The sequence below is a fragment of the Solenopsis invicta genome, chromosome 4 (genome assembly GCF_016802725.1).
Source record: "Solenopsis invicta isolate M01_SB chromosome 4, UNIL_Sinv_3.0, whole genome shotgun sequence".
Lineage (NCBI taxonomy): Eukaryota > Metazoa > Arthropoda > Insecta > Hymenoptera > Formicidae > Solenopsis > Solenopsis invicta.
In genome coordinates, this window is record NC_052667.1 from 22,179,543 (window position 1) to 22,205,442 (window position 25,900).

Genomic DNA, 25,900 nt, shown 5'->3' on the forward strand with positions numbered 1-25,900 from the left:
AGAAGGAAAGTAGGGGCCCCTCGGATCTCTCGACCCTTCTCGCACGTTCGATCGCGTTAACTGCGAACACGTGTAAGCCGATTATACGCGCACTCATGGTCGAGTGTATAATCGAGAGATGAAATAGAGAATTCCGCCGAGTCACACCTAATTCGCACATTAATCGCCGAGGCCGGCGATTAAAGTCGCTCGCCGATCTAAACTCGCGTACGACAAGTGCATGTTTGCAAACCTTCGTATTTCGTATACTCACTACCTAAAATAATAATATATGCAAATGACGAGAGTATCACGTTTTTTTCCCTCTACACTCGCATCTCTTGCTACAATTCTCATAATATTAGTTTAACATTATTCCCGCGGTGGAATAGAGTCGTCGATTAGGCGGGCGAAATGCATGCGAGAGATGACGTCTAGCCGATGATACCTAAATATTTGTTCTCCTGTCGTTACTACTATTGCCGCTTGCCCGAGAAAACCGGTGCCGAGTCACGTCCTCTCCAGAGGGATTAACACCTAGACGAATGACCCTCGAGAGAGAGAACGATTGCAGTAGCCGAAAGACTGAAAATTGCAATGGTCGCTAGAAACGAGGAGCAACAGCGACGATTAAGGCTTCCGAAGACCGAAATCATTGCTCTCTCTCCCTCTTTCTCTCGTCCGGACCTACGTCGAAGACGGAAAAATTCCGCTTAATTGACGCCCTGGGGAAAAAAATTGATTTTCGGAACTTTCGAGGGGCCGCCTCGGTTGAGAAAAGGACTCCGGGAATCGTGGTGGCCCCGGGGGCCATTTCGGTGATTTGTAATGCGGCTCGAGAAGACCGCTGGCCTCGTTTGTGCGCGACTATCTGCCAAAGGGAAATGAATGAGAGAGGAAAATCTATCCAAGAGATCGTAATAAAGGTCAGCCTCGGTGTCTGTTAGGAAAGCTACTAATTGAGGAAAATCGGGAATTTCTAGAATAAAACGACACAAGTCGAGAGAATCCCTCCCTAGAAGGAACGCTGGACCGTGGCTAGACGAATCATTTCTCGATCGCCCTCAATGTCGCGTCGGACACAGGTAACGCCGGAAGGAGAGAAGACGAGGATCGACGCAGAATTTTCCCAAGCACGGCTTCGTTAAATGAATACGGAGCGTCGGTAGCTTAGTGATTAAGGACGAGGAAGGCGCCCTTCGAAACGAGAGGGTGGTGCCCGCGATTGAATCGGAGTTTCCAGCCGCAGTACAGGGACAGTTACGAATGCTTTTGTCCAAAAAAATTGACGGGCTTCACACGGTGCCGCGCGACACGCCTATAAGATCCGCGAGAAACAATGAATCCATTTATCTAAAGAGAACGCCAGGGTAAATTTTTCTCTCTGAAGAAAAGAGTTACGGAATACTTGTAGATGTGAAATGCAAGTTCTATCGCGTTATTAAAATTGTATAAAATTGTTATCAGCATTTCCCAGGATCTGTTTCACAGATCCGGAGTTACCAGCATCTCTCGCCGATCCGAGAGGTTCAGGGGGATTCGAAACGATTTAGTTTTACGGCGCGTCAGCGCTCCAGACTTTCGAGGTTCCTCCTAAACTGACGCTGGTGATTTTCGTAAATCGTCGCCGGTGCCGGTGAATGCCGGCAGATTAGCCGGCGCCGAGAAGAATAGACTCAAAGAAGAGTGAAACAATCGCGCGGCCTATTTTGAAATTCGTGCATTGAAATCGACCGGTACAATGGACGTTTTTCAGCAGCTCCGCGCGAGACAATGAGGCCCGCGCGAATGAGGGAGGCGCAACGTGGACGGGAAGGTGAAAATGAAGGCTATAAAGTAACAATGACGGCACCCTCCTGCGCGACCGAGTGGCCTCTTCGATCGAGAGCAAAGTTTTCTCATACGTCTGCGCTACCAATCGCTCGATCGATTTCCTCCGCTCGATCGTGGCAGACAGGCATGCGTTACGCCACGTCAAATTATTACCGATATTTCATAACAGATGATATCTTGAAAAGAAGGAATTTTCATGAGAAGAGGAGAACCGTGGAGCTCCGCAATCTTCTCTTCGTCTTATTCCGGACGTTCGATCTGTTCTAAACGGCGGAATAAGATAGATAACGCTGATGGTCGATATTTCCCGATCGGAATGCATCGGAAGAAAGCGAAATCGTCCGTTAAGATCGCTATTAGAGCAAACGGTGCGTGCGTACGTAACGTGCAAGGTAAATTACATGATGCACCGCACGAATCGGCCGCCCCACATTCCCTGACGCTTCGGCCCGGCGAATTTCGGCGCTCGCCCGGTCAGCCGGTTCCCAATGATTATCCACTTAAATCGTGAAGTCGCGAGCAATTATGTGGGGGTGCGAGGGTTAATTCGATAATTGCGTTATATTCCGTTCCGCGAGTAATTGCCACCTTTCCGCGAATGCAAATCCCTCTTCGCCGCGGTACCACCGAAACTTACCATCGCCGGCACAACTACACACGACGATACCCCATTTAACCATTTTACTGTCTCGTTCGCCGAAGTCCCGCCAATTGCACGGTAATTAACGAAAAATCTGTCACTAATTTACTTTAACATGAATAATTATATTTTTATTCCCCCCCCTCCCTCCGACTTCCTCGGCCAATCCGGGATCGATTTTTGTGAATGAGAAAGTTTGCCACTTGGTTCGACGTAGTTTCGTAATTCTATAGGAAATTGAGATTTTGCGAAGAGAAAAAAAAATTATTTAATGTAATTTATAAATTAAACAAAGAACAACATCGTCCGCTATCCATTTGCGTGTCTACTGAAAGATCCTCAGAGTTTGATTTGACTGATCCAGTCGATTCGACCAATTAATCTTCTTCTCTTTAGTAACATTTTTCTCACGCACAACGTTACGTTATAATTTGATTATCCTACAATTTCGTGCGCTGCTTCTCACGCATCTGTGAATCAATATCTGCGAATAGGAATTTCGCGCGCGCGCGTCAAATTGCGGCGAGAACGATCGGAGGCGCGCTCAGGAAGACGAGAGGCGGATGGAAGAGGCGAACACAGGGTGAAAGAAGCAGAGGAAGACGAAGAAGAAGAAAAGAAGAAGGAGAAGAAGAAGAAAGGAGCGAATCGAATCGAACGCGTTTGGCTGCAAGCGAAGGTTAAAAGAGGGGAGAAGCACGCGTCCGCCACGCTCCCCGTGCACACACCTGGGGCCAGTTGGCTAGCGAGAGGAAGGCCCTTCTACCATTGGGCCCACAACCCAAAATGTCCAATTATTAACAAATTATGATCGCGAAATTGGGGAGTCTTCCGGAAATACGGAAACGAGAGCTAGGCGAGGAAGATCGAGAGCAGAGAATCCGCGGCCGTATCGCTAATATCATCGACGGCCTATCCAGAAAGATTCGCCTCGAGTTATTAAGATCCGTAATACCTCGGGAAAGACTCTTAAACAGCGCCTAATTGCTGGTAGACACGGGAATAAAACTAATACTATATAGCTTTTAAAAAAACATAATTATAGACAGACGGATTTTACTGTTAAAAAGACTCGTGCGCGCGTAGGGATGAAGGAAGCGGTGCTCTTGATTGACCCGATAATGTTTGAAGGCACTCGTACGATATCACGTCGGAAGAAGCAAAATTAGTGGAGCGAATTTCCTCTCCCCGAAGACCAACCGTTCGTAGTTCCTCCCTCGCAATGGGGATTCGCCGTGTCTTTTTCCCCAACGCCCTTTCACGAGACCTGGGTGCACTTTACGGGGCACCTGCCTCGTTGCATTTCGTTACGTAATCCCATTGCACTCGATTCCCCTCCGATTAAATGCACGCTTTTGCTCACATTCGAACCCATGAGTATCATCGTCAATCGTAATCGACGTGATTGTCACGTGCATCTGTAAAGCCAAGCCGTCTCTCCGAGCGGTGGTAGCAAACGTGGGTATAAGGCGCCGGTTATGGTAACGGTAACGTTTAATAGTGGCATCTGGTTTTGCGGTACACACGGTCGGCGTGTATACAGTTAATTCGACCGCTCGAAAATCCTTTACGGCACGCTGGAATATGATTACACGCATTTCATTCGGATACAAAACAGTCCCGCAGACACGCGGCGCGTTATTGTGTTGCGTTGCGTCTAATCGTCTCGAGCGTGCATCCTCGCGGTAGGTCACAGACACAGACGCACGAAGTCGTTGATTATCCTAGCATAGACAGCCTCATTCGGCTTTCAAACAGTTTTCTTTGTGCTTTTGTAACATCGGGAATATAACGTATACCGCAACATAGGAAATATATTGGAAATATAAAATGTAAAAAAGTAAAATGTTTCGTATTTCGCTACTAGATTAATTCATATTCGTCTCATCAATTTATTTGACTCAAAGTTACTTTAGATTTCACATAATTAAATTAACACTAGGGTAATTGTCCCAATTATTGCTTTTTTCTTCAATTGTGTTTAGAATACAATCAAAATTATGAGAATGTTATATATTAAAAATGTTTTAATGTCAAACTCTAAGACTATCACATGAATATATAAATGCGTGGCAGTAAATACAGAAAAATATATTTAAAACATTTTGACTGGTAATAAGTTCAATACCTTATTTTTTTTCTTTCATCTATATTTAAATAATCAAACAGTTTTTAATTTCATTTTGTGAATATTAAAGTTTTGTTTTGAGCAATGATGAATAAAAATGTTTATTATACAAAAACTGTAAAATATGTAAGTATATCAATTATGTACTTAAAGTAAAAATAATTGGGGCAAGAGCTACCCTTATCCTAGAGCTACCAAAGTAGTCAAAATGATTGATTATTTAAAAAAAACTACTCAAATTTAACAATACATTTTCCAAACTTTTTTATGAATTTTATTGCAATATGTACATGACAAAATTGATGAATTTATTTTCCCTTTTCCTTTCTTTTTTTTTTTAAGTTTCCCCGAAGTTTACCAAACGTTAAACAAAGACAAATGATGTTGTATATTTAGGACGTATGTAGAAATTAATCATTGGTAGTTCTAATTTTAAACCAAAAGACTAATACACCGAATGCAACTCGATAATTGCCTCTGCTGTTGCTAAAATTATATTGCGCTTGTTCCCTCATTGCCAATGATTACGCTTACTTTCCGTACAACAACTCGTAACGTCGAAGAATAATCAAAAATCACGTAAGAATTGTCGGCGGTACCGGGAATAACTACAAGGAAGAAAAATTGCCGATGAGACCAAGAATCCAACCGATAATTGGACCAACTTGGTCCAACTACACGCCGACAGGAAACTGGAGTACAAAGTGAAAAACTTCCAATGATATTAAAGTCGCATTAGCCGGGACTGGGAAGGAAGCGGAACGACTTTCCGGTCCATTTGTTTCCACGTGTGGATTACTACATGCCAAAAGGACCGACAGTGAACTTTCACGCGGTCTTCCACTCCCGGCTCTGTGAGAAAATCGCTGATCTCGTATACTTGTGTCATCAAAATGACAGGTTCTGTACCGCTGGAAGACAACGAAATGCTTTGTTTCGCATCGATAAAGAAGCGCATTATATATTATAGGAGCAAACGTTCAATGTGAAAACAATTTGTTTTCCTTATCAAACAAATTAAAAAAAAGTTCTACTCTCTCGCCAAAATATTTAATATTAACAATAAATAAAAGAATCTTGCGTGAATTAAGCTTCAGAGATTTGTATGAACAATAAACTCCCGTTACTCTTAATTTCATGTATCCGCTTTTATAAAAGAAATTTAAAATTAAACTAAATAAACAAAATTAGAATTGTTTATGTAAAAAGCATTGATAAAATATAAAGTAGCAGAGATCAACTAAAAAAAAAGTGACTAATATTATGTCATTGGCCAAAGCGAGGATCTCGCTTGGAGTAAAATTTTCGATTAGGTTCATGTAAACGCGCAACAGTTTGATTAATCGCCGTCCCTCGGCCGGATACATTTTCGCGCATAGGGTTTTATGAAGATATTAAGGAAAGGTCGTTTTCGGTAAGCGGCCATACGAGCCGTAAACAGACGCGCGCAAAAAGGAGCAGCAGGTCGGTGCTGGTTTTGGCGCTGTCTAAGACGCCTGAGCCGACCACCGATCGTACGACCGATAACCCGGTTAACCCTACCAGTCTGTTATTATAATATTTGCCGAGCCGAAATATAGTGATTGCTTATTTGCTCGGGCCCAATTACGTTCAAGCGCGCGCCGGCTAAGGGCCCGCGCTACGTGACGACGTGCAGGGGGATAGGTACGAGAGGGAGGTGCACTTAGTCCCGAACGAGCCAACCACCCACCCTGTATCCTATCTACCTGCCTCGACCAACGTCGGCGACGCTATAACGATTAGGTTCGCACGATCAGATACAGGCGAGCATGTAATGTCTATTATTGCTCGTGAAGAACGCGTTACGTCGAATGCTTCAGCGATATAATGACGATTTTTCCGTGAAAAATTATGCCTTTCCTTTCCTCATTAACGCGCCCGGTCTTAACGAGAAGAGAAACGAATCGTTAAAAATGTAAAGAGAAGTTGTATTTATAGTCTCGACATTTTGGTACATGTAAGAAAATAGTCAGTCCTGTTTATTTTATTTTTAAAATTGTGAAAATTACTCGATAAACGCGTAATATTATTTTTATATTACATAATATTTTTGTAATATTAATAAAAATAGCTGTATGTCCATTCCTGATAATATTACATGAATATTATATAAGTAAATAATATTTACGTCAATATTTTAAATTATCGAAAATATTATAACTCTTAAATGTAATAATTAGAAAGTATATGATTATTTTATGAATAATAATTCACATTAATTTTTGATCTCAATAATATTAATATAAAACTAATATTATGTACAAACAGACATAACAAACACACACAATAGTCCAAAAATTAAAATAGTATTAAAAATAATATTGAATAATATTCTTGAAATATTATTTTAATATTTTAATTTTTAATAATATTAGTATGATATTTTAGCAATATTGTGCTTATAGGGTATTTATATGGATATGTATATGGGTATTTTTTTTCATGGTCGGATAGTATTAAAAGGAAAGAGCAAATGGACTAAAATTGTATAATAATTTGGGAATAAACTCGTACCTCTATAGTCCTTGTAAAATTGCTGTATTATAATACATGAAGAAGACATTCTCCTTTGCGGTCAAATGTAAAAAGAAATGAGAATTTCTTAGTTTATTTACGGCTTCCATAATTTTAGCAAACCATCCTCGCTGTAAGAACATAATAAATTTTGATGGGGATGATGCGCCAAGCCGATTACGTCTTTCTCGTGTATCTAAAAAGGCCGAGATGCTGTTAATTAAGATAAACAAACATATGACATCGAAAAAATGTGAAGCCACACTCACATTCAACGTCCTCTCGAGTTTTCCCGACGACGTAGAAAAACAGTAAAGTACAAGATCCTCGCCGACGCAATAGATAAATTCGCCACGCGGACTCACTACTGTAGTCACGAAGTCACCTCCTTCTCGTTTACCACTGGAGAACGATCTTACTATCTGTCCTTGCATATTCATAATTACTACCGTATTAGAACGATTGCACACGACAAAGTGCTCCGGGTTTCGAGGAAGAGCATGTATACTGTTCACCGTGAGATCAGCGGCTCCTAATGATTTGTAAGTGCCTATGCACTCGGTGGTCTTCAAGCTCCAAATTTTCACAGTTCCATCCGACGACGCGCTACAAAATAAAAATTAATACTTTATAAAAAACGGAAATTATTATTTCCTATTTGTAATAATGCTTGCGATAAATACCTGATTATATTGTGACCGTCTGGAGAAAATATGACTTCGTTGACAAACGAGGAGTGACCGCGGAATTCCTTGAGCGTTTTTCCAGATTTAAGGCCATGTATTCTACAAAATATATTTGAAGCTATTAATAATACTGTTTAATTGTTAAAGTATACAAAATATAACTTTTTATTTTACCTTATAGTAGTGTCGAACGAAGTTGATAATATTTGACTGTTATCTCTGCTAAACTGTAGGCAAGTAACACCTTTTGAGTGCGCCTTTTCGAATCTCCTCAAGCACTGTCCGCTCTGCACTCTCCAGACCTTAATTTTACCATCTTGACCACCACCCGCCAGCATCTCGCTGTCACGACTAAACGCCATCGACAGAACCGCCTGCTCCATCATCATAAAATTGTCCTGCGCCTGGTATTTCAAGTCCTTTCTAATTTTACCAGTCGTGAAGTTCCACACTTCGATAAAACCGTCCACCGAACCAGTCACCAAATACTGGCCATCGGGCGAGAAACGCGCGCACTCCACGTGTGATTTTTGACCGAATTTGATTTGTTTAGATAACTGCGTCGGGTATTTCTCGTCCTCTTGATCGCGAACCGCCGCTTTTCCTCGGAACAAATCTATTGTGGTACCGGGAGGTAACAGACCCTGATGTTGCTGCCATTTCAACGCTTGTCCCAACAGGGCGAGCAATCTGCTGGACGGTACTACCGACACTTCGCCAGCGAGAGCGGTGGCTATGTACGCTCTTCGTTTTTCTTTTGTGCTTCCATCGGGATATGCCTCGCGCGGATCGAAATATGAGCGCGCAAGTAGATTCTCTGTATAAAACGACATATTACATATTGATGGGCGATTAATCGATTCACAATCGATTATATCGATTATCGAGGGATGAATAATCGAAAGCAATCGATTATGGAAAGAAGGGGGATTAATTGAGAAAATCGGTTATTTAAAGCAATTAATCGAATATTTTTTCAGTTCTTTTTTTTATTTTATTTCTTTTCAATTAAGGCTGAATGCCCGCAGAACGTGTTAACGCGTTACGTGCAATGAAAATGCACTGGGACGACATTTATAACCAATACTCTATCGATTCATCAATTACTTAAAAAATGTAATCAACTGATTACACCCATCACTAATTATAGGCAATAATTGCAAAAAGAAATTTTGATTAAATAAGTTATAAATAAATGCGAAAAATACCTAGGTGAATGTATCTTTCAGGTTCTTGTTGCTTCATCATGATCATTGGGTCGGTCTGCCTTAATAAAGAACGTGCAGCACCTAATTCTCGTAGCTCAATTAATTCTAAAACAACCTAAAAAATAATAAAATCTATGAAAATTGTGGGAAAATATAATAATACATTACAAATTTTACTTTCTAAATTTCGTAAAAATCACTTGAAAAAAACTCAATTTTTATTCTTTTAGAGAGTGATATTTCACTCTATACGAGATTTAGAGAATAACTTAGATTTACAAAAAATTTAGAAAAAAAATATCTACATATTACATATTTAAAATGTTTACAAAATATATTTGAGACTATTACACTAATTTTAATGTAAGATATCTGAATAAAACTCCCTTAATTTATTTCATTTTATAATACCTCTTTTTATTAAGAGATATTGAAATAAGTTTTACTTCAATTCTATTTATAGATATACATTATGTTCCAATATCTTTATTAAACTTAAAAAAAATAAAAAATAAAATAAATTATTAATATTAATTAAATTATAAATGAAATATTTATTACTGTATTATATTACTATTCTTGTTCAATTCATAATCATGTTTCAAGATCGAAAATTTATTCAATACTTAATTTGATAAACCTGAAAAGTTTAATGAACATAAAATCTCACAAGAAATATTAGCACAAAGATTGAACTATGGCTGAAAAAGGTTCACCTTTAATTGTGTACATTTTCATATATCTGTATTCTTCTATTATTAAAATAAATTAGGTGGACCCTATTTCTAGATACCTTATAATTCTAATTTAATGTATCTACCTGTTCATACAAGTCTATGAGTTTCTTGTCAGGCAGCTTCAATGATTGTATAGCTTTCAAAACTGTATCCCAATGGCCATTATTTATATCCGCTACAAATCCATCCACGCTGTCCACAGTGTTCAGTGATACACCAGTTTCTTCCTGCACACAAAATATATTAGCAAGCAAGCAACGAGCAAGCGTGCGTTAAAACATCAACAAAAAAGAAGTACCTGTAGAGTTTGCAGCGTCTTCACGAGATTCGCCTCCTTGAGATACTGCTGTATCAACCGAATCACGCTGAAAATGAAATTACATTACATGATACAATTTATATTTAACGAATCAATTCAGTATCAAAACGAATCATTCTACTCACTCGGCAGACTCGATTTCGATCGACATCTCCGGGTATCTTGCAATTCAGATACGCAAAACAAATGCTCCGTTGATGACAGGTTATGTTCTAAACAGTTTCAGGTGTCCGGCGACGCGGATGACCGCGCATCCGCATCGTTTCGCGAACGCAGCGTAAAGACGAGAATGGTTGCGGTTGCTCGATCGTAATCGAATATCTGAAACGTGTCTGTGTCCTCCGAGAAAAACAATCCTGCATGCAAAGCAGCAAGGTCCAGCCCAGCCTACCAAGCCAAGTGCCGGCCGCTCTCATCAGATAGCGTCACGAGTCTCTGGGCTCCGTGTGCTCCAGATTCTCCTCTACCTAGTCCATCCTGGTCCGCAGCGTCAATAACATACGGGGCTACACAAATAAAATGCGGCTATTTAAAATCCATTTCGCTCGACAATGTGAGAGCCGTGATCTTTAATTGGGCCGTGAGTATCTCGGGCATCCCTTTCTCGCCCCGCGCTCTCGTTAATTCTCGTGGCGACGAAAAATAGGCAGCTCTAACGATCCGCAGTGTGTCCTCTCGTATATCTGTCATTCAGAGAGTAATGGCAAAGTATTTCTTTCGTTTTACTTTTCTGTTTTTCTAAAAGAATCCTATCGCCTCGATCATTTATTATCTCAATTCAGAGACATTTAGGTCGTGGAGCATATCGAACGGTAACCGCGTGTGCGCTGTGTATGTGATGCTGTGCTCAGTTTCAGTTTCAAGATGAGGATTTTTTGTTTTTCAGATTAACGGCCACCTTCCTCTAATCATGAAGGCCAGTCTTCTGTTCGCTATACTGCTTCCAACATGGGCCAGCGCGGTTGTGTGTCCACAGCATTGCACATGCAAGTCGGTCGGCGCTCAAGCCGAATGGCTGCGTCTCAAGTGCGGCAACCTCTTGGAAGAAGTCAAGGATGTGGACCTCAACAAAGTCAGCGTGGAACTTATACAGCTGTAAGACTGCTTTGTACTATTCTCTGCATATACCTTTTGTATACTCTTGATGGTATGATAATAGCCGAATTGATTACAGAGATTTGAGCAAGAATGCCATTTATACAGTTCAAGTAGACTCCTTTGTGAATCTGACGAATCTCAGGAGACTCGATTTATCAAACAACAAGATTAATTCTATTGGCGAGGGTTGTTTCAATGGCTTGGAAAACTTGGAGCGATTGTAAGAACTTGTAAATAGAAATTTAGCTATCAATATGCTTCAGTCTTCTATAATCTCTTCGCGATTTCAGGGATTTGAGCCAGAATCAGATATCAACAATAGACAGTTATGCATTCAAGAAATTATTGAATCTCAAAAGGCTGTAAGTTTAGAGTGAAAACGTTGATATACAAAGTTTTCTTGTAAAGATATTTCTTTTCATCTTATGCATTCTTTGCTTTGTTTTGCTCTAGCGATTTGTCTGAAAATCAAATTACTGCTCTGGTGCCATCCTTATTTCATGATTTGTTGGTCTTAGATCGTTTGTAAGTTAAAGCAAAATTTATTTACGTTAGCAGATATTATTTTATTAGCTCTCTATTATTGCATTATGTCTACATATTATTGCATTGAAGTGCATTTTGTGTTACACATACATGTCTCTATATTTTAGGAAATTAAATGGAAACAGTTTAACTACTTTGAAAGAAGGCACATTTCATGGACTTAAGATGTTAAAGCAGCTGTGAGTAAAACCAATTTGCACTTATTTCTATGATGAGAAAAAAATTCTCATAATATTTAAGAATTATACATATTTTTAATTTATAAAGAATCCTTAAACATGTTAATTTTTTTCTGAGAATTATAGAAGGAGAAATCTTAGAAATCCTAAAATATTTTAGAATTCACAAGCGTTATAAAAAAGATGTAAACTTTCTGAAAAGTTTTCCAATTTGCATAAAAAATCTGAAAAAAATTAAAAAGCTATAAAACTATATAAAAATTGTGAAAAATTCTGAAATTTATATAAAAATTCTAAAAAATTATATGAAGAATTCTAAGAAAGGTTTTCACCACGATCATTAATATATTCATATGTAATTTATAATTGATTTGCGTATATTTTAGGGACTTGTCTAATAATCCTTGGAAGTGTAACTGTGATCTATACTGGTTTAGTAATTGGATCTACAATTCTTCGATTAAATTAAAGTAATATATATCGCATATCTTTGATTAATTTCAGTTATATCTTATAGTTTTTTACACGTTTGATTTAACATTTTAGTCCAACGCCCAAGTGCGCATCGCCAGCGCTCGCTAAAGGGCAACCAGTGAAGAAATTGAAATTCTTGGAGGAGCTTCAATGTCAGTGGATATCTCCGGCAGTTGAAATTCGTCCATTTCAAAACCAAGTAGTCTTCGCTGGAGATTCGATTACCTTGAAATGCAGAGCACCTAGCGTCACGGTAGACAAAACCGCTAGATTGAATTGGTTGTGGTATCCTAATGCTACCGCCGAAATCACAGACTTAAATGCCTACAAAGATCCGCGGCAGAATTTACCTAACATTAAGGTTGATAACAGATATCTTTCGGACAGCGGCATCGTAGACAGGTAATAAATTCCTTAAATTACTTTCACACTAGTTTCGATGGTATTATACTGGAATTGTTGAAGGTGTCAATTTGATAATTTCCTTTCCTTTTTCTTTGAGTTAATGAAGAATTATTATGATATTATTTGTATCATTAGAATTATTTGTATTATATTTACATTTTTTAAAAATTGTGTACTGTATAATATAAAAAAAATATAAAAAAAAATAGAAATGATTATTAAAGTCAAAATAGCACCGTCCGCGATGGTATTAGTATTAAAAAATCACATATTAAGTAATTATTATATCTTTTGTTTGACAGTGCTCTTAGTATAGTCCCGATCAAGGAGGAACATAATGGGCAATGGAATTGTTTATTGGTTTCCGTAAACGGCAACAAGTCGAGAGCAGTTAGCGTCATCGTAATATCCGAGCAAACGCGTTATTGTCCTTTAACAGGTAACGAATCAAATCTTGTAGCACTAAAGAATCGCATAATCGCAATCTTTTTTTTTTAGTAACGACGGACAACAAGGGTATTTACACATGGCCGAGAACGGTAGTAGGATGGAAAGCAGAGCTGCCGTGCGAAGGCAGTCGTCTATCGGGCTTAATGCAAGCGCCCTTGAAAGCTTTTTATCACTGTAACATGAGCGGTCAGTGGGAACATCTAAATACAGAATCGTGTCCCTACATATCTCATACGACGAAAATCTTGGAACAATTTTCGAAAGTTAATCTATCTCTGACAAAAAGCAGCTTACTGGAAACGGCTAAGAGATTTAAAAATTATACGGGAAACGGATCAGTGAAACTAACAGATCCGGTTGAAATTCATTTTATCGTGCGAACTATAGAGAATTACTTGAATTTCTTAATAGATGAGAAAGAACTTGGAATCATGCTGGTCGACATCGTTAGTTCGATGATGAAATTGCCGAAGGAGATGTTAAAGAAAGCGGAAATAAATTTCAAAGCTTGTACGAGACTTATCAGAGCGGTCGAGCGTATTACGGAATTTACACCGTCTATACAGTCACATAAAAAATACATGGTACTCGAAGAGTTTCGAGTCAAGCGCGACAGTTTTGGCGGATTAACGTGTACGTGGTACACAAATATCGCCGCAAACGCCGACGCGGACGCGAGATATCTGCATTGCACAACGATTAACAGAACGTCGCCAATGAATACGAAGGATAAAGCGATAGAGGCTTCCATTCAGTTACCCGCTTCTTTGCTACAACACTCGCAAGATGGTGTAATAACTCAGCAGCTCATGATATCTATGTATAGCGACAGCAGATTATTTCCTAAGACGACTGCAAATGATAGCATGGACATATCAACGTGCATTGTCGGCAGTAAATTAAGTAAGTACGAAAAACTTTGCATATAAAGTCTATGTTATCCACTTTTTAAAATAATTGCGTAATTTTCTTTTGCAGTTGGTACATCAGTACGAAATCTGTCCGAACCGGTTTATGTCATGCTAAAAGCGCCGTTGTATCATTATAACGGGAAAAGGCCGAGACCAGTGGTATGGGACGAAACGTTGAACAACGTGGGAGCATGGACTAGTGATGGATGCCATTTAACCAACCTATTGAATAATCTGATTGTTTTTCATTGCGATAGATTGGGATATTATGGACTTTTGCAGGATGTTTCGCATCTTGATATGAATGGGTATAAAGCCTCTCTATATTAGATCTTTTTTTATATTTTCTTCGAGTTTTCTTTTCAATTGTCATTTTATTATTATTGTATTCTTTTGTAGCTTGCACAGAGCGAAATTCAGGTACTCGCATCCCGCGATTTACATCGGAAGCTTCGTGACAATAACTTGCTTGATGATCATGTCTGTGACGTACATTATTTCTTACACGTCCATCACGATGCCTAAGAAGGCGAAACATTCCGTTATCAATACTTGGTTCGCCATGGCACTGTTATCATTTTTATACAGCATCGGCATCCAGCAAACGGAGCACATCGAGATTTGTCAGGGTGTTGGTCTTGTTTTACATTATTTGTCGTTGTGTTGCTTGCTGTGGATGGCAGTATCCGCCAGGTAAGAATACATTTATATTATAAATACTCGTCAAAGAAATTAAAACATTAATCGAGATCTTTCTATTTCAGCAATATGTACAAAAAATTGACGAAACCAGGTCTCGATGTAATACCCGACGATGAGCTTCCGGATCAACCTTTACCCAAGCCGTTGTTAGGACTTTATTTGGTCGGGTGGGGCGTGGCCTTGATAATCTGCGGAATATCCGGCGCGATCAATCTGCGCGAGTACGCCGGTTACTCCCATTGCTTCCTCATGTCTGGACCGCCGCTCGCCGCGCTTTTCATACCATCCGGAATTTTAATAGCGTACTTGTTAATCTTCCTCTTGCTCATCAGACGCGCGATTCAGAACGTCGACACGAACGCACAATTGTCCGAGGGTACTCAGGCAACGGAGAACATGGATCTGGAATTATTGGAGCCGAATGCGAATCCTTCCGGGGACAGGAACAGCATGCGTAGCACGCAGACGGTGTCATCCGATATCGAAGACCCGGAACACTCGCAGTTTACGCAGTGGAAAGGCCAAGTTATAATGTTGGTGTTATATTTGATATCCTGGTGTGGTGCGGCCGCGGTGACGGTCAAACCGTTCAATTCTCCGTTTGAGGAGACCGTGTTTGCTGTATCGTACGCCATCACCACGAGTTCCCTGGGTATGTTCGTGCTGTTTTTCTATGGGATCGCTCGTAATGACGTCCGGAGTCAGTGGTTGAAAATGCGATGCTGGTTGGAAAAACGCAAGAATCGTTGCTGCCGCACTAGGAGCGTGTGCGATGCGAACGCTGCAATTCCGACACAGCCTTTGGTGCAAAATTTCGTTCCGCCATTGTCGAATTCACAAGCCACTCAAGCGATATCCGATTCGAACTCTATCGCTTCATCGAGAAACACTAATCAGTCGCAGCAGATCTACAACAGCTCGAAACTCACGGAATTCGTGGCCAATCGAGAAAATATGCCTGCCATTCCCGTGAATACGAAAGCGGCGAATCTAATAGTAATGCATCGTCATCAGTATCGTTCTAACAATTCCGTCACCACGTACACCGAACCGTCGTCGGCCTGCGTCGAGATGTTCTACAATCCTCATCAGAGCGGCGTTGCCAGGAAGTTCTTCAAGAAACAACGTAGACACGCGACCGCGAAGAAGAACAATCTCGGCCCGAGGAAGCAGGGCGACGGCGGAGCTACTAGTGACGGCGGCAGTTGCATCTCCATACCTCGGCCTAAGATCAATAATAGCTTAGAACGCAGCATTCTGAGCAGCAGCGCTAAAGTGAACAACACCAATATACACGTTGAACTGAATCCCATAAATGACATAAAAAACGTGAATATATTGTCCGACAGTGGTGGTAGCATCTCTGAAGAAAGAAACATCCCAATACGCTTTGTTATCGGTCAGGAGAACTTGATGCATAATATCAAGAAGATCAATAACAGCATGCAACAGGATAGTTTACACATTAACATCGCGACGTCTAACACAATGAGAGAAACGCCACAACCGAGACGAGCGGCACTAGACTCGGACGCGGACGTTTCGAAGACGGACGAAGAGTGGCACTTACGGAACGTCTCTCAGCAATGTAGCTTGGAATATAGCTCCGAGGTGGACACTGTCACGCAGATGACTAGCGAACGAAGTGATCATAATCTACCGGAAATCTGTGAGAACATGGAAACGGCAGAGGAGGAGCGTTTCTCGAGGAAGAGGTGTCCCAGCGTAAACGAGATTGATGTCGTCACCGAGGAGGAACGCGCGTCGAGAGACGTAAGACGGTTGTATCTTTCCAACAGCATGTACTGTCTATCATTGGAACATGAGAAACTGCCGATGAACAGCTACTGCAATTCGTTGAACGACATCACATCGCTGATGAGCGTGCAGCACCGCGACTACTCGAAACCATCGTTCGTAGATGTACAAAGCACAACCAGTTCAAATCTATGTGGGCAAGAAGTTCCTGAATCCCGAGAATCATTTAACCGCTCAGAACGTTCGCTGTTCGAGATAAACAGCTTGACCAGTGATAATCCATGTACCTTGACACCGCACGCAGAGACTCCCTACGCCTGTTCCCTGTCGAATATCTATTGTACCTCAGACAAAAGTTTGGAGGAGAACAACTTTCGCGAGGAGCCGCAACTGCCAGACGTGGATCATAATGTGTTTAATGCACCCGAGTCGAAAGATCTTCTGCTGGAAAAGAACTTCAGTTCTCTTGCTGATATTCCGTCAATTAGTAGGTCTAGTTCGCGTGATATTAATAATCTCAATTTAATCGGCGAAATGAACGCGTGTACGGAACCTGCAAAGTCGAGTGATATACAACAATTCGAGGCTAATGAAATCTATTTAGATGAATCGATGAGCCATTTGCCAGTTAAGAAAGAAACGAGTGTTTAATGTAATTATATATATAATTAAACATAAAGTATAATTTATATATCAATGTATACATAATTTATATTAAAAAATATATATCATATATATTTTTGTATAAATTATGTATGATTTATATATAAACTACACATATATATAATATACATATATCATTATATACATATATAATTTATATATGTATGTATATAATAGATCACACTTTGTTCGTTTGCCACAGCAATATATTTATTTTTATGCATAATTTCTATAGACTGCACAATATTGAAACTAGCACATTTTATAATTTGTACTTTATAATCTTTACTAGAATCGTGTGTTCAATGCGCCTCATATATTAAATACTCGCATCTTCTCTGCTATTTATATCGCGTTTAGAGACGCGATTATTTAAAGATTTTGTACATAATGAAAATTATTCGCCTACAAAATAGTCTTCAATCAGCTTGATAGCTCTTTTTAACTAGTATAAATAGGTAAATGACTAAGCAAAAGCTGCATTTGAAATGACTTTGATCAGTTGAAAAAAAAATTAGATTCAAGATAGATCTGAATAATCTTTACAATATTATCACGTCCAAGTATCACTCGTTACCACGGCGTATATATAGATAAAAAAACATCAATTGCAAAAGGAGAATAATACTTTAACACAACGAAACACAATCATAATCAGAAAATCATCAAGAGATCTTTCAATTGCTCAAAACTCGTCAGTCCAACATGTCGATTTCTTGTTAAAATCTTTTAAAACTGACGAGTTGTCAATTGCGAAGATCGATCAAGTCAAAAACTTAGCGTTGATTTTTTAATTTAACTAACTCGATTTCGCAACACTATTATTAATCCTAAATACTCTTTAATATACATTGTATATGCACATCACACGGAGATATGATTGTAAAATCATTTTGGCTGTGAAATACTTATCCTTAATTTCATCGAAAAAATTACTTGATAATTATCATATTTGAACTTTATAACATGGCAATATTATCGTTTACGTAATTTTTTTATACATGTTTATAAATATCTTTATAGATATCGTATTTGTATGATCTCTAAAGTTAAATAATATTCCATTTCGTTTTTTAGCAAGATAACTTGCTTTGTATAACTGCCTAATATGAATTAAGATAGAAACGAAATTTCTGTAAACTGAAGACTGAATATTAAGCTAAATTTATAAAATTTGAATATGATTATGATATATGATCACTGACTTCCGCTTAAATATATACATATATATAGTATACGTATACATCTTAACGAAAAACCTCGTTTTGGGCAACGATTTGCCTGGTATTATATTGTAAATAATGTTTATTTAAGTTTTTTAGAATAAATGTAGTTGGTATTAAGCGCGTTAAAGCAGCTTGCTAGAGAGACTTTATGTACTACATTTTCTTTTTCTTCATTCTTATTTTTACTTTTATATTGATTTCTTTTTAAGAAATATAAATTTCGATGTACGATTGTATACAAAACCAGTTGCTAATTAATACATGTATATTGTACAAAATTTGTGCTTATTTTCTAGACGATCATTTATAACATAGTTATAGTATTTGGCACTCCAAGCATCACATTCAATTGATGTTAAAACACCTCGACATCACTTGACTCACCTGTTAACATTTTCGGTATCTTTAACGAAATATTGCAAGCTAGTTTGTATACCTATAAAACCGACTCTCAAAATATCGATCTGATTTATAATATATATTTTTATCATTTTAAATCTCGCTTATGAACTAAGATAATCTATATTTGTAATATTACCTCTTGCACTTTTCTGTAATTTTTCATAATTGAAAATTACTTCGAGATTATTACGATCGACGTTCGCGTATTTAACAATCCTTAAAATATAGGTCCTTGATTTGTATATTTTTATCATTTCAGATTTTGCTTAAGATAATCTATATTTGCAATGTTACTTCGTACCTTCCTGTAATTTTTCGCAATTGAAAGTTATTTCAAGTTTATTATGATCGCGTATTAACTGACTTTCAAAATATTGATTTGTATATTTTTATCATTTTAGATCTTATGAACTAAAAAAATTATATTTGCAATGTTACCTCGTACCTTTTTATAATTTTTCATATTTGAAAATTGCTCCGAGATCTACGCTCGTGTGTTGTTCGACTTTGCTTCGCCCAACCAATCCTTCGGGTTTTTCAACACCTCCAGAAGTTTCGACTCCTTCGAACCAGCTTTAGGTTCGTGCATGTACTCCCATTTGGCGTTCAATGGCAGAGACATGAGTATACTCTCATATCGCGCACCGGGCGTGTACAGGCCAAATTTGGTGCCGCGATCGTAGATCAAATTGAATTCGACGTATCTACCGCGACGCAATAATTGCCATTGCCTCTCGTGATATCCGTAACCGTCGTTTTTGTGTTTCTTTACTAAGGGAATGTATGAAGGAATGACTGATTCGGCGCAAGAGGTGACAAACTGAAACGCCTCGTTCTGATTCGGAGTGTCGAGGTCGTCGAAAAATATCCCACCCACGCCTCGCCGTTCCCCTCGGTGCACGATGTTGAAGTAATTGTCGCACCACTCCTTGAACTTGGCATAGTAGGTGGGATCGTGCTTGTCACATGCGGCTTTCAGCGATCTGTGAAAGTGACTAGCATCTTCCTCGTCCAGATAGTATGGGGTGAGATCCGTGCCGCCTCCAAACCACCATTGGGTCGTACCGTCCGGATTCTTCACTTCGAAGTAGCGATAGTTAAAATGAATCGTGGGGATCATGGGATTGCGAGGGTGAATCACGGCGCTCACGCCGGCCGCGAAGAACGGAACCGAGTCCTCCAGCTTTTTGCCGCGTGCTCTCATCTGTTGAATCGCGTTTGGCGGTAACACGCCGGTCACGACGGAAACATTAACGCCAGCCTTCTCGAACACCTCTCCATCCTGCAACACACAGGTGACCCCGCCACCACCTTCCTTCCTGGTCCAGCGATCCACCTTGAAAGACTTGTCTTCTTCTAGGGACTCAAGCGCCCTACAGAAATCCGCCTGAGTCTTCATCACCAGTAATTCCATTTTCGTTCTCATATCGTTCTGGCTTTTCTGTAATTTCTCAATGGCAGTGATAGGCTCTGCCATAAAAGTTTTAACGTAAGTGTGCAGATCATTTTGCGCAGCTAGAACTGTTACCCTGGACACGCTGTACGCCGCGAACCCTGTTAGGATTCCTGCTCCAACGTGCTTCAGGTTCTTCGATCTGCTCCATGCGTAACAATAAACGCCAATGGAACGTAGGCTTCTTCGCATCATAAAACTTGCAGCCATGATTTTTCCGAATTATTATTTCTGGAACAAAATTTGAAACCTGGTTTTTTAATGTTATCAGAAGATAGTCTTACGGTTTTATAATCGGAAGTTTCCGATTAGATATCAGTTTTGTTAGATTAGATAAATCCTACTCTGTTTTGTTCGGGTCTATTTAACTCAAATTGTATTTTCTTTTCTACTAATATTTTTAACAACTTCTTTTCCTGACATTTAAAGATTTCGTCTATTAATGTACGATTTTTTCGATAAAAATGTTTTCTCTTTTTATTGTATTGATTCAAACGATATGATAGAACGATAGAATAAAGAGACCCGAATGAAGATTAACAAGCACATTATATTTATATGAACTAAGTGTAAAGAGCACATTGTGTACCTTGCACGATTACTATTACTGTCGTTCGTGTCAGGCACCTATTTCACATCGTTAATGCAGTTATTTACGCTGCTTCGAATTTAAACTCAAGATAAAAAACGAGTTTTAAAGTACCTCTCAATGAGGTTAACGAATCAGCTGATAGAGCAGGGATACGTCAGATGCGCGATCGAGACGCTATCTCTACAACGTGGACATACACTACAATGTAGAAGTTAGACCTCGAAAAGCACTGTTGGCATTCCTGACGAAAAGAGCGCCAAACTCGCACACAAACTTCAAATCGTTCCTGTCCTAATCGCTTTCGCACGATTCACTCATCACACTATACCGACGACAATTTACGCAAATGCAATAAAAACGAGGCGCGAATACCGAATTGTAGGGGCGAATAAATAGTAGATACGAGTCTCAGCCGCGCTTTCGAAGATCCAAGATCTACCTCCTCTTGATTCATATTTGGCACAAACGCGCGACGGTTCGTTTTCGGCATCTTCAGCTCCCATGCCCGTCGGAAACTCAAGATATGGAAGCAACGGGAAAGACGCGATTGAACACGCGACGCGACTTCGCGCCGTCCTGACCGACCGTCCATTGTCATCTGATTGTGAGTGACACAGAGAATCAAAGATTCTCCTCACGACGATTCGTCTTGATTCATACTTGCCACGAACGCGCGAGCTTTTGTTTTCGGAACTCTCGAAACCCTTCCGGTGCTCACGCGTGTCGGAAACTCAAAATAAGAGGCAACGGAGAAGCTGCGAAACACGATTGAATGCGACACGATTTCGCACCATGCATTCGACACGACGGATGTTGGTACGAACGTACGTCGACACTTCACTTTCGGCAGTCCACGATACTCTCGAAACACTACGAGAAGACGAGAATGTGAGTTGAAACGTGCTGCGACGCACCGCGACCTTTCGCCGGCAAACGAATGGCACCTTCAAAATTGTTATATCTGTTAAATCGTATTTCGCATCTTCTCCGTTGCCTCGTATCTCGGTTTCAGACGCGGGTAAGTATCAGGACAAAACGAAGGATCGCGCGTTCGTGCCAAGTGTGAATCAAGACGTGTTATCATGAGAAAGATCTTGGACGGATTCGAACGTTCGAGAGCTGCGGCTTAGACAGAGCTGGACGGAGCGATTAGCGGCGAACGTGAGTCAATTCATTTGTATCTACTGTTTATTCGCCCCTACAGGCCACAGTATTCGTGCCTCGTCATGATTACGCTTGCATAAATTGCGACAAGACTACTGAATAAATCACACGAAAGCCGTTAAGATAGAAAAAATTTGAAGTTTGGGTACATGCACTTGGCGCTCTTTCCGCCAGGTGTGCCAACAGTCGCGGATATCGTTTTTTCCGACATCTAACCTGTGCATACGTTGGCATCGTAGTGTATGTTCACGTTGTAGAGATGGCAGTGTATCAGCTAAATCGTTGATATGACCACACTCGGGCTTCTTTCCTTCGATTTTCTCGTAAAATGTATTTTCTTCAAATTTTTTTGCTGCGTACTTTTATTCTACAAAAGGATTTTGTGATCTGTTAAATTAATTCAAAAATTAATTTATTCCGTAATGCGATTGGTATTTAGAATCTTCTTAACGATAAGTATTTTATAAATATTTCTTTACCTATACAATTGCAAAGAGTGTAAATTATACAAATTTTTGTATGTCAATGAAATTCTTTAAGTATCTTTAACTCAAAAATATTGTGAAGGAGAAAAACATTTTTGATAAATAAGTGAACTGAGTAAAGAAAAAATATGCTATTTGATTCTATATTCTGTGTACAATTCTTAGCGCTTATATTTGTATTGTATAGTATTCTCATCGTAATATGTATTGTATCTTTTCCACGCTGGTCCCCTCTTGTTTTCTCGTTCTATAGATTTACTTGGTAACAAGCCTAAAAAACAGGGTAAATTTTAGTGCCAGAAACATATACAATGGCGTGCAAAAGTTTCCAGCCAGTGACATTTTGTACTCTAATTTATTAAAAAAACAGCCTAATAAAATTTTCATAATTATCATTATTTTACTATATTATTTCATTACCTATATCTTCTACTCATATCTGATAATTATGAAAATTTTATTAGGCTGCTTTTAAATAAATTAGAATACAAAATGTTACTGGCTGGAAACTTTTGCATGCTACTTTGAAATTTGTTTTTTTCCCACACCCTGGGATCAAATTGCCCACTTTATCTTCCCTTTAAAGAATACTATTGAACTTACAGAAAAACTATTGAATATAATTAGAAAATCATTTAAATCCAATATCGTACACTTATAATTTTTTCACAATAGTTTAATAGTATTTTTCGATAAAAATATTCTCTTTTTTTCTTTCTGAAAAGAAAAAGAGGAAAGATGAATTTTGCAAGAAGTATAATCCTAGAGTGTAAAAAAAGAACAAGACTTCTATACAATGTGTAATACACATTTGATGTATTTAATTCTTCAGAGCTGACATCGAAATCTATAACACAGTCACTGATTCTAGGAGATCCATTTAATTTATGCTAACTAGGAGGCACTAATAAATTTCAAGAAATTAAAGTAACTCATATAAATGAAAGTAAATATCAGTTTCTTTTATATATTTACTCCAAAAAATATTTATAATTGAATGGATTTAAAAGACTGACCGTCAGCTCTGGAAAGTCAACACTCATTGACGAACCTGCTTTCTGAGCCATAGTCACCAAAACAGAAATTCTTTTCTGCTGTACTTTACACAGACCAGTTATCCTGCGTGGCAACACACCGCCATTTGACCGCACGAACTGATTTAGAATAAGAACATCCTGCAAAACGAACAAGACTCAGATTTAAGAACTAAATATTAAATTTTCACGTAACACAAATACATATTTTTAGTACCACGAAACTTACGGTGTGCTTAACGTTAACTCCTGCAGCGCAAAGAGGACACGCCTTAGAATTAAACTTTAATAATAAATGCTCCTGCTTGTGTGGTACTTTTACACCTTCGATGGTTAAGACTTTATCTTCTTTCTTCTTAATTACTGCAAGTAGACAGTATATAAATAAATTCGAGGTATCAAAGAAAGGTTATATTCACAAAAGTTAGGTTAGGATCGTAGTAAAATCACGTTTCTTGCTTTCTTGTCAAGCGATGTCTAATAGTAAACTCACTTTCTCTTAAATATGCGGTTGCGGACAGCGACAAGTTTCTATTAGATTCGGCAAAAATCAGACTTCTTCCAAATTGCTTTATGGACTGATACAGAATTGCCATTTTTATGGGGCGTCGAACTTTCAGCCAAATTCAGCGGCCATCAGTGACTCTCGATAGTCTCGATCTCGATGCCGTGTTCGGAATGATAATTTATTATAATTTTCGATAAATAAATTGTTATATTTTTTTGAAAAATTATATGTCAATATTTACGAAGAATTTGAAGTGCAGTTTGTATACATGGAGAATTAAACAAAACTCTCGCGAGTTTTTTAAGTTAAATCGATATATTTTTCTATCCTCTTCGCATACTTTATACATTTCTTTATATTAATAATTAAATTTGGAAAGTTTTTAAAGGATATTTATGTAATATTTGTTTATCGTGAGCATCCGGTAGATTTATTTCTCATACACATTTGCATTACACTTTTTGAAAATTAGACTAATTAAAATTAAATAAAAAAACCTGAAAAAAAGGAAAAAAGAAAAATTAAGAGCGTTTCGGCAAGATACAAAAGTGCAGGGACACAGAAAGTGAATTATTTCATCCTTGTTTGATAAACATTGATAAACAACGAAGTGATTCATTGTGTTCCACTGCAGGTTGCGTTTAGCGGAAAAAACAATTTTGCAACTGTTGCAAAATTTTTTAATATTTTTTATGTTTATATAATATTCAAATTCGGCAGGAACTATAAAGGACAAAATCCAATCGTATTAAAGAATCTTACAACAGTTGCAAAGCCTCTATTTCCGTTGAATGCAATTGTCACTGTGTCATTTGCTAAAATTTAAATGAGAATTGAGGAGAAAAAAAAAGATGATACGCGTAGTCAAGATTGAAAGGTCAGGGTTGTGCCATAAATTTCAAGATTACGTCTACATACATGATTTATGTATTGTTATGTTTACGCAAATCTTTCTGCAGACAATACAAGTCATGTAAATTATCATCAATATGATAATTTAATATAGAAAGAATAATAAAGTTATAAAATTGTTACTATATCTGACCTTAGTATTGATCCTAGATAACACGTACGTTATATAGTTTAAAAGACGTCTTCATGATATCTTTTATACATTTTTTAAACATGCGTATTGTTGTCTGGGATAATTGAAATGAAAAAAAAAAAAACAAAAAGAGCTTTGATACCTAATGCAAAAACAAGAGAGAGAAAAAACTACTAGAAAAACTTTATTTTTTTTTAATTTCACGTATTTTGATGAAATAAAAATACATTTGATTGTATAAGGTTGAGTAGTAAAACTAGTTAAAAAGTTAAATAATAAACTTAAAAAGTTAATGACCTAAGACTTTAAATTTTTAACTGTTAATTTTAAATGATTAATTTTTAATTTCCACTAGTTATTTTTACAACACAAACTTTTACTTATTAACCTTTTTTTTAAATTAGAATCTTATACATGTAAAAGAAAAAAAATTATAAAAGAAAAATACATATAAAAAGTAATATTTCTTTGTAATTTCATAAATTCTTAATTTACAAATAAAAAATTAAATTTATTTCATAATCCATATTAAAGATGTTTTGAGTAATCTAACTTTTAAAAAATTGCAAATTTCTAATTTAATATAAATAATGCTTTTTAAAGTTAAGGTTCTTTTTAAAGTTTGTTCTTCAAAGTAAATTTAATCTTAACGTAACTTTTAACTGAATTAGTTTTTTGTTTATGTAACTTTTAATTAAATTAATTTTATAAGCATATTAACTTTAACTTAATTTAAAAAA

General features: G+C 38.0%; 4 protein-coding genes across 11 annotated transcripts; 1 reads left to right on the plus strand and 3 right to left on the minus strand.

The window, feature by feature from the left end:
• Positions 1–7,122: 7,122 nt before the first annotated feature.
• LOC105201435 (WD40 repeat-containing protein SMU1) lies at positions 7,123–10,216 on the minus strand. Its single transcript, XM_011169441.3, has 8 exons — positions 10,191–10,216; positions 10,045–10,111; positions 9,830–9,973; positions 9,010–9,124; positions 7,976–8,618; positions 7,799–7,900; positions 7,385–7,721; positions 7,123–7,311 (listed from the first exon to the last, which is right to left on the minus strand). Exons 1-8 carry the CDS (start codon positions 10,214–10,216, stop codon positions 7,213–7,215), a joined length of 1,533 nt encoding a protein of 510 aa, XP_011167743.1. The 3' UTR covers positions 7,123–7,212.
• Positions 10,217–10,297: 81 nt separating this feature from the next.
• LOC105201434 (adhesion G protein-coupled receptor A3) lies at positions 10,298–18,755 on the plus strand. Of its 2 annotated transcripts, XM_011169440.3 has the most exons (13): positions 10,298–10,645; positions 10,952–11,160; positions 11,240–11,383; positions 11,454–11,525; positions 11,617–11,688; positions 11,817–11,888; positions 12,275–12,358; positions 12,435–12,764; positions 13,070–13,206; positions 13,266–14,120; positions 14,196–14,436; positions 14,528–14,821; positions 14,893–18,755. In XM_011169440.3, the coding sequence occupies exons 2-13, from the start codon at positions 10,976–10,978 to the stop codon at positions 17,237–17,239; spliced, it is 4,833 nt and encodes a 1,610-aa protein (XP_011167742.1). In that variant the 5' UTR covers positions 10,298–10,645; positions 10,952–10,975; the 3' UTR covers positions 17,240–18,755. The 2 variants fall into 2 exon arrangements, with proteins under 2 accessions (XP_011167742.1, XP_039304608.1); XM_039448674.1 differs by lacking the exon at positions 11,617–11,688.
• LOC105201431 (oxygen-dependent coproporphyrinogen-III oxidase) lies at positions 18,519–22,093 on the minus strand. Of its 6 annotated transcripts, none has more exons than XM_026135316.2 (3): positions 20,922–22,093; positions 20,408–20,563; positions 18,519–20,320 (listed from the first exon to the last, which is right to left on the minus strand). In XM_026135316.2, exons 2-3 carry the CDS (start codon positions 20,540–20,542, stop codon positions 19,364–19,366), a joined length of 1,092 nt encoding a protein of 363 aa, XP_025991101.1. In that variant the 5' UTR covers positions 20,543–20,563; positions 20,922–22,093; the 3' UTR covers positions 18,519–19,363. The 6 variants fall into 6 exon arrangements, 5 of the variants coding, with proteins under 5 accessions (XP_025991101.1, XP_011167738.1, XP_011167739.1 ...); XM_011169436.3 differs by having other exon boundaries at positions 18,519–19,184; positions 19,325–20,563; positions 20,922–22,086; XR_003268742.2 differs by having other exon boundaries at positions 18,539–18,861; positions 19,016–20,563; positions 20,922–22,085.
• A 596-nt stretch (positions 22,094–22,689) lies between these two features.
• Positions 22,690–24,578, minus strand: LOC105201432 (28S ribosomal protein S18a, mitochondrial). 2 transcript variants are annotated; one of them, XR_005574664.1, is made up of 5 exons: positions 24,101–24,578; positions 23,837–23,970; positions 23,625–23,748; positions 23,177–23,290; positions 22,746–22,844 (listed from the first exon to the last, which is right to left on the minus strand). XR_005574664.1 is itself a non-coding variant. In XM_011169438.3 (4 exons), exons 1-4 carry the CDS (start codon positions 24,201–24,203, stop codon positions 22,735–22,737), a joined length of 471 nt encoding a protein of 156 aa, XP_011167740.1. In that variant the 5' UTR covers positions 24,204–24,559; the 3' UTR covers positions 22,690–22,734. The 2 variants fall into 2 exon arrangements, 1 of the variants encoding a protein (XP_011167740.1); XM_011169438.3 differs by lacking the exon at positions 23,177–23,290 and having other exon boundaries at positions 22,690–22,844; positions 24,101–24,559.
• Between the last annotated feature and the right edge of the window lie 1,322 nt (positions 24,579–25,900).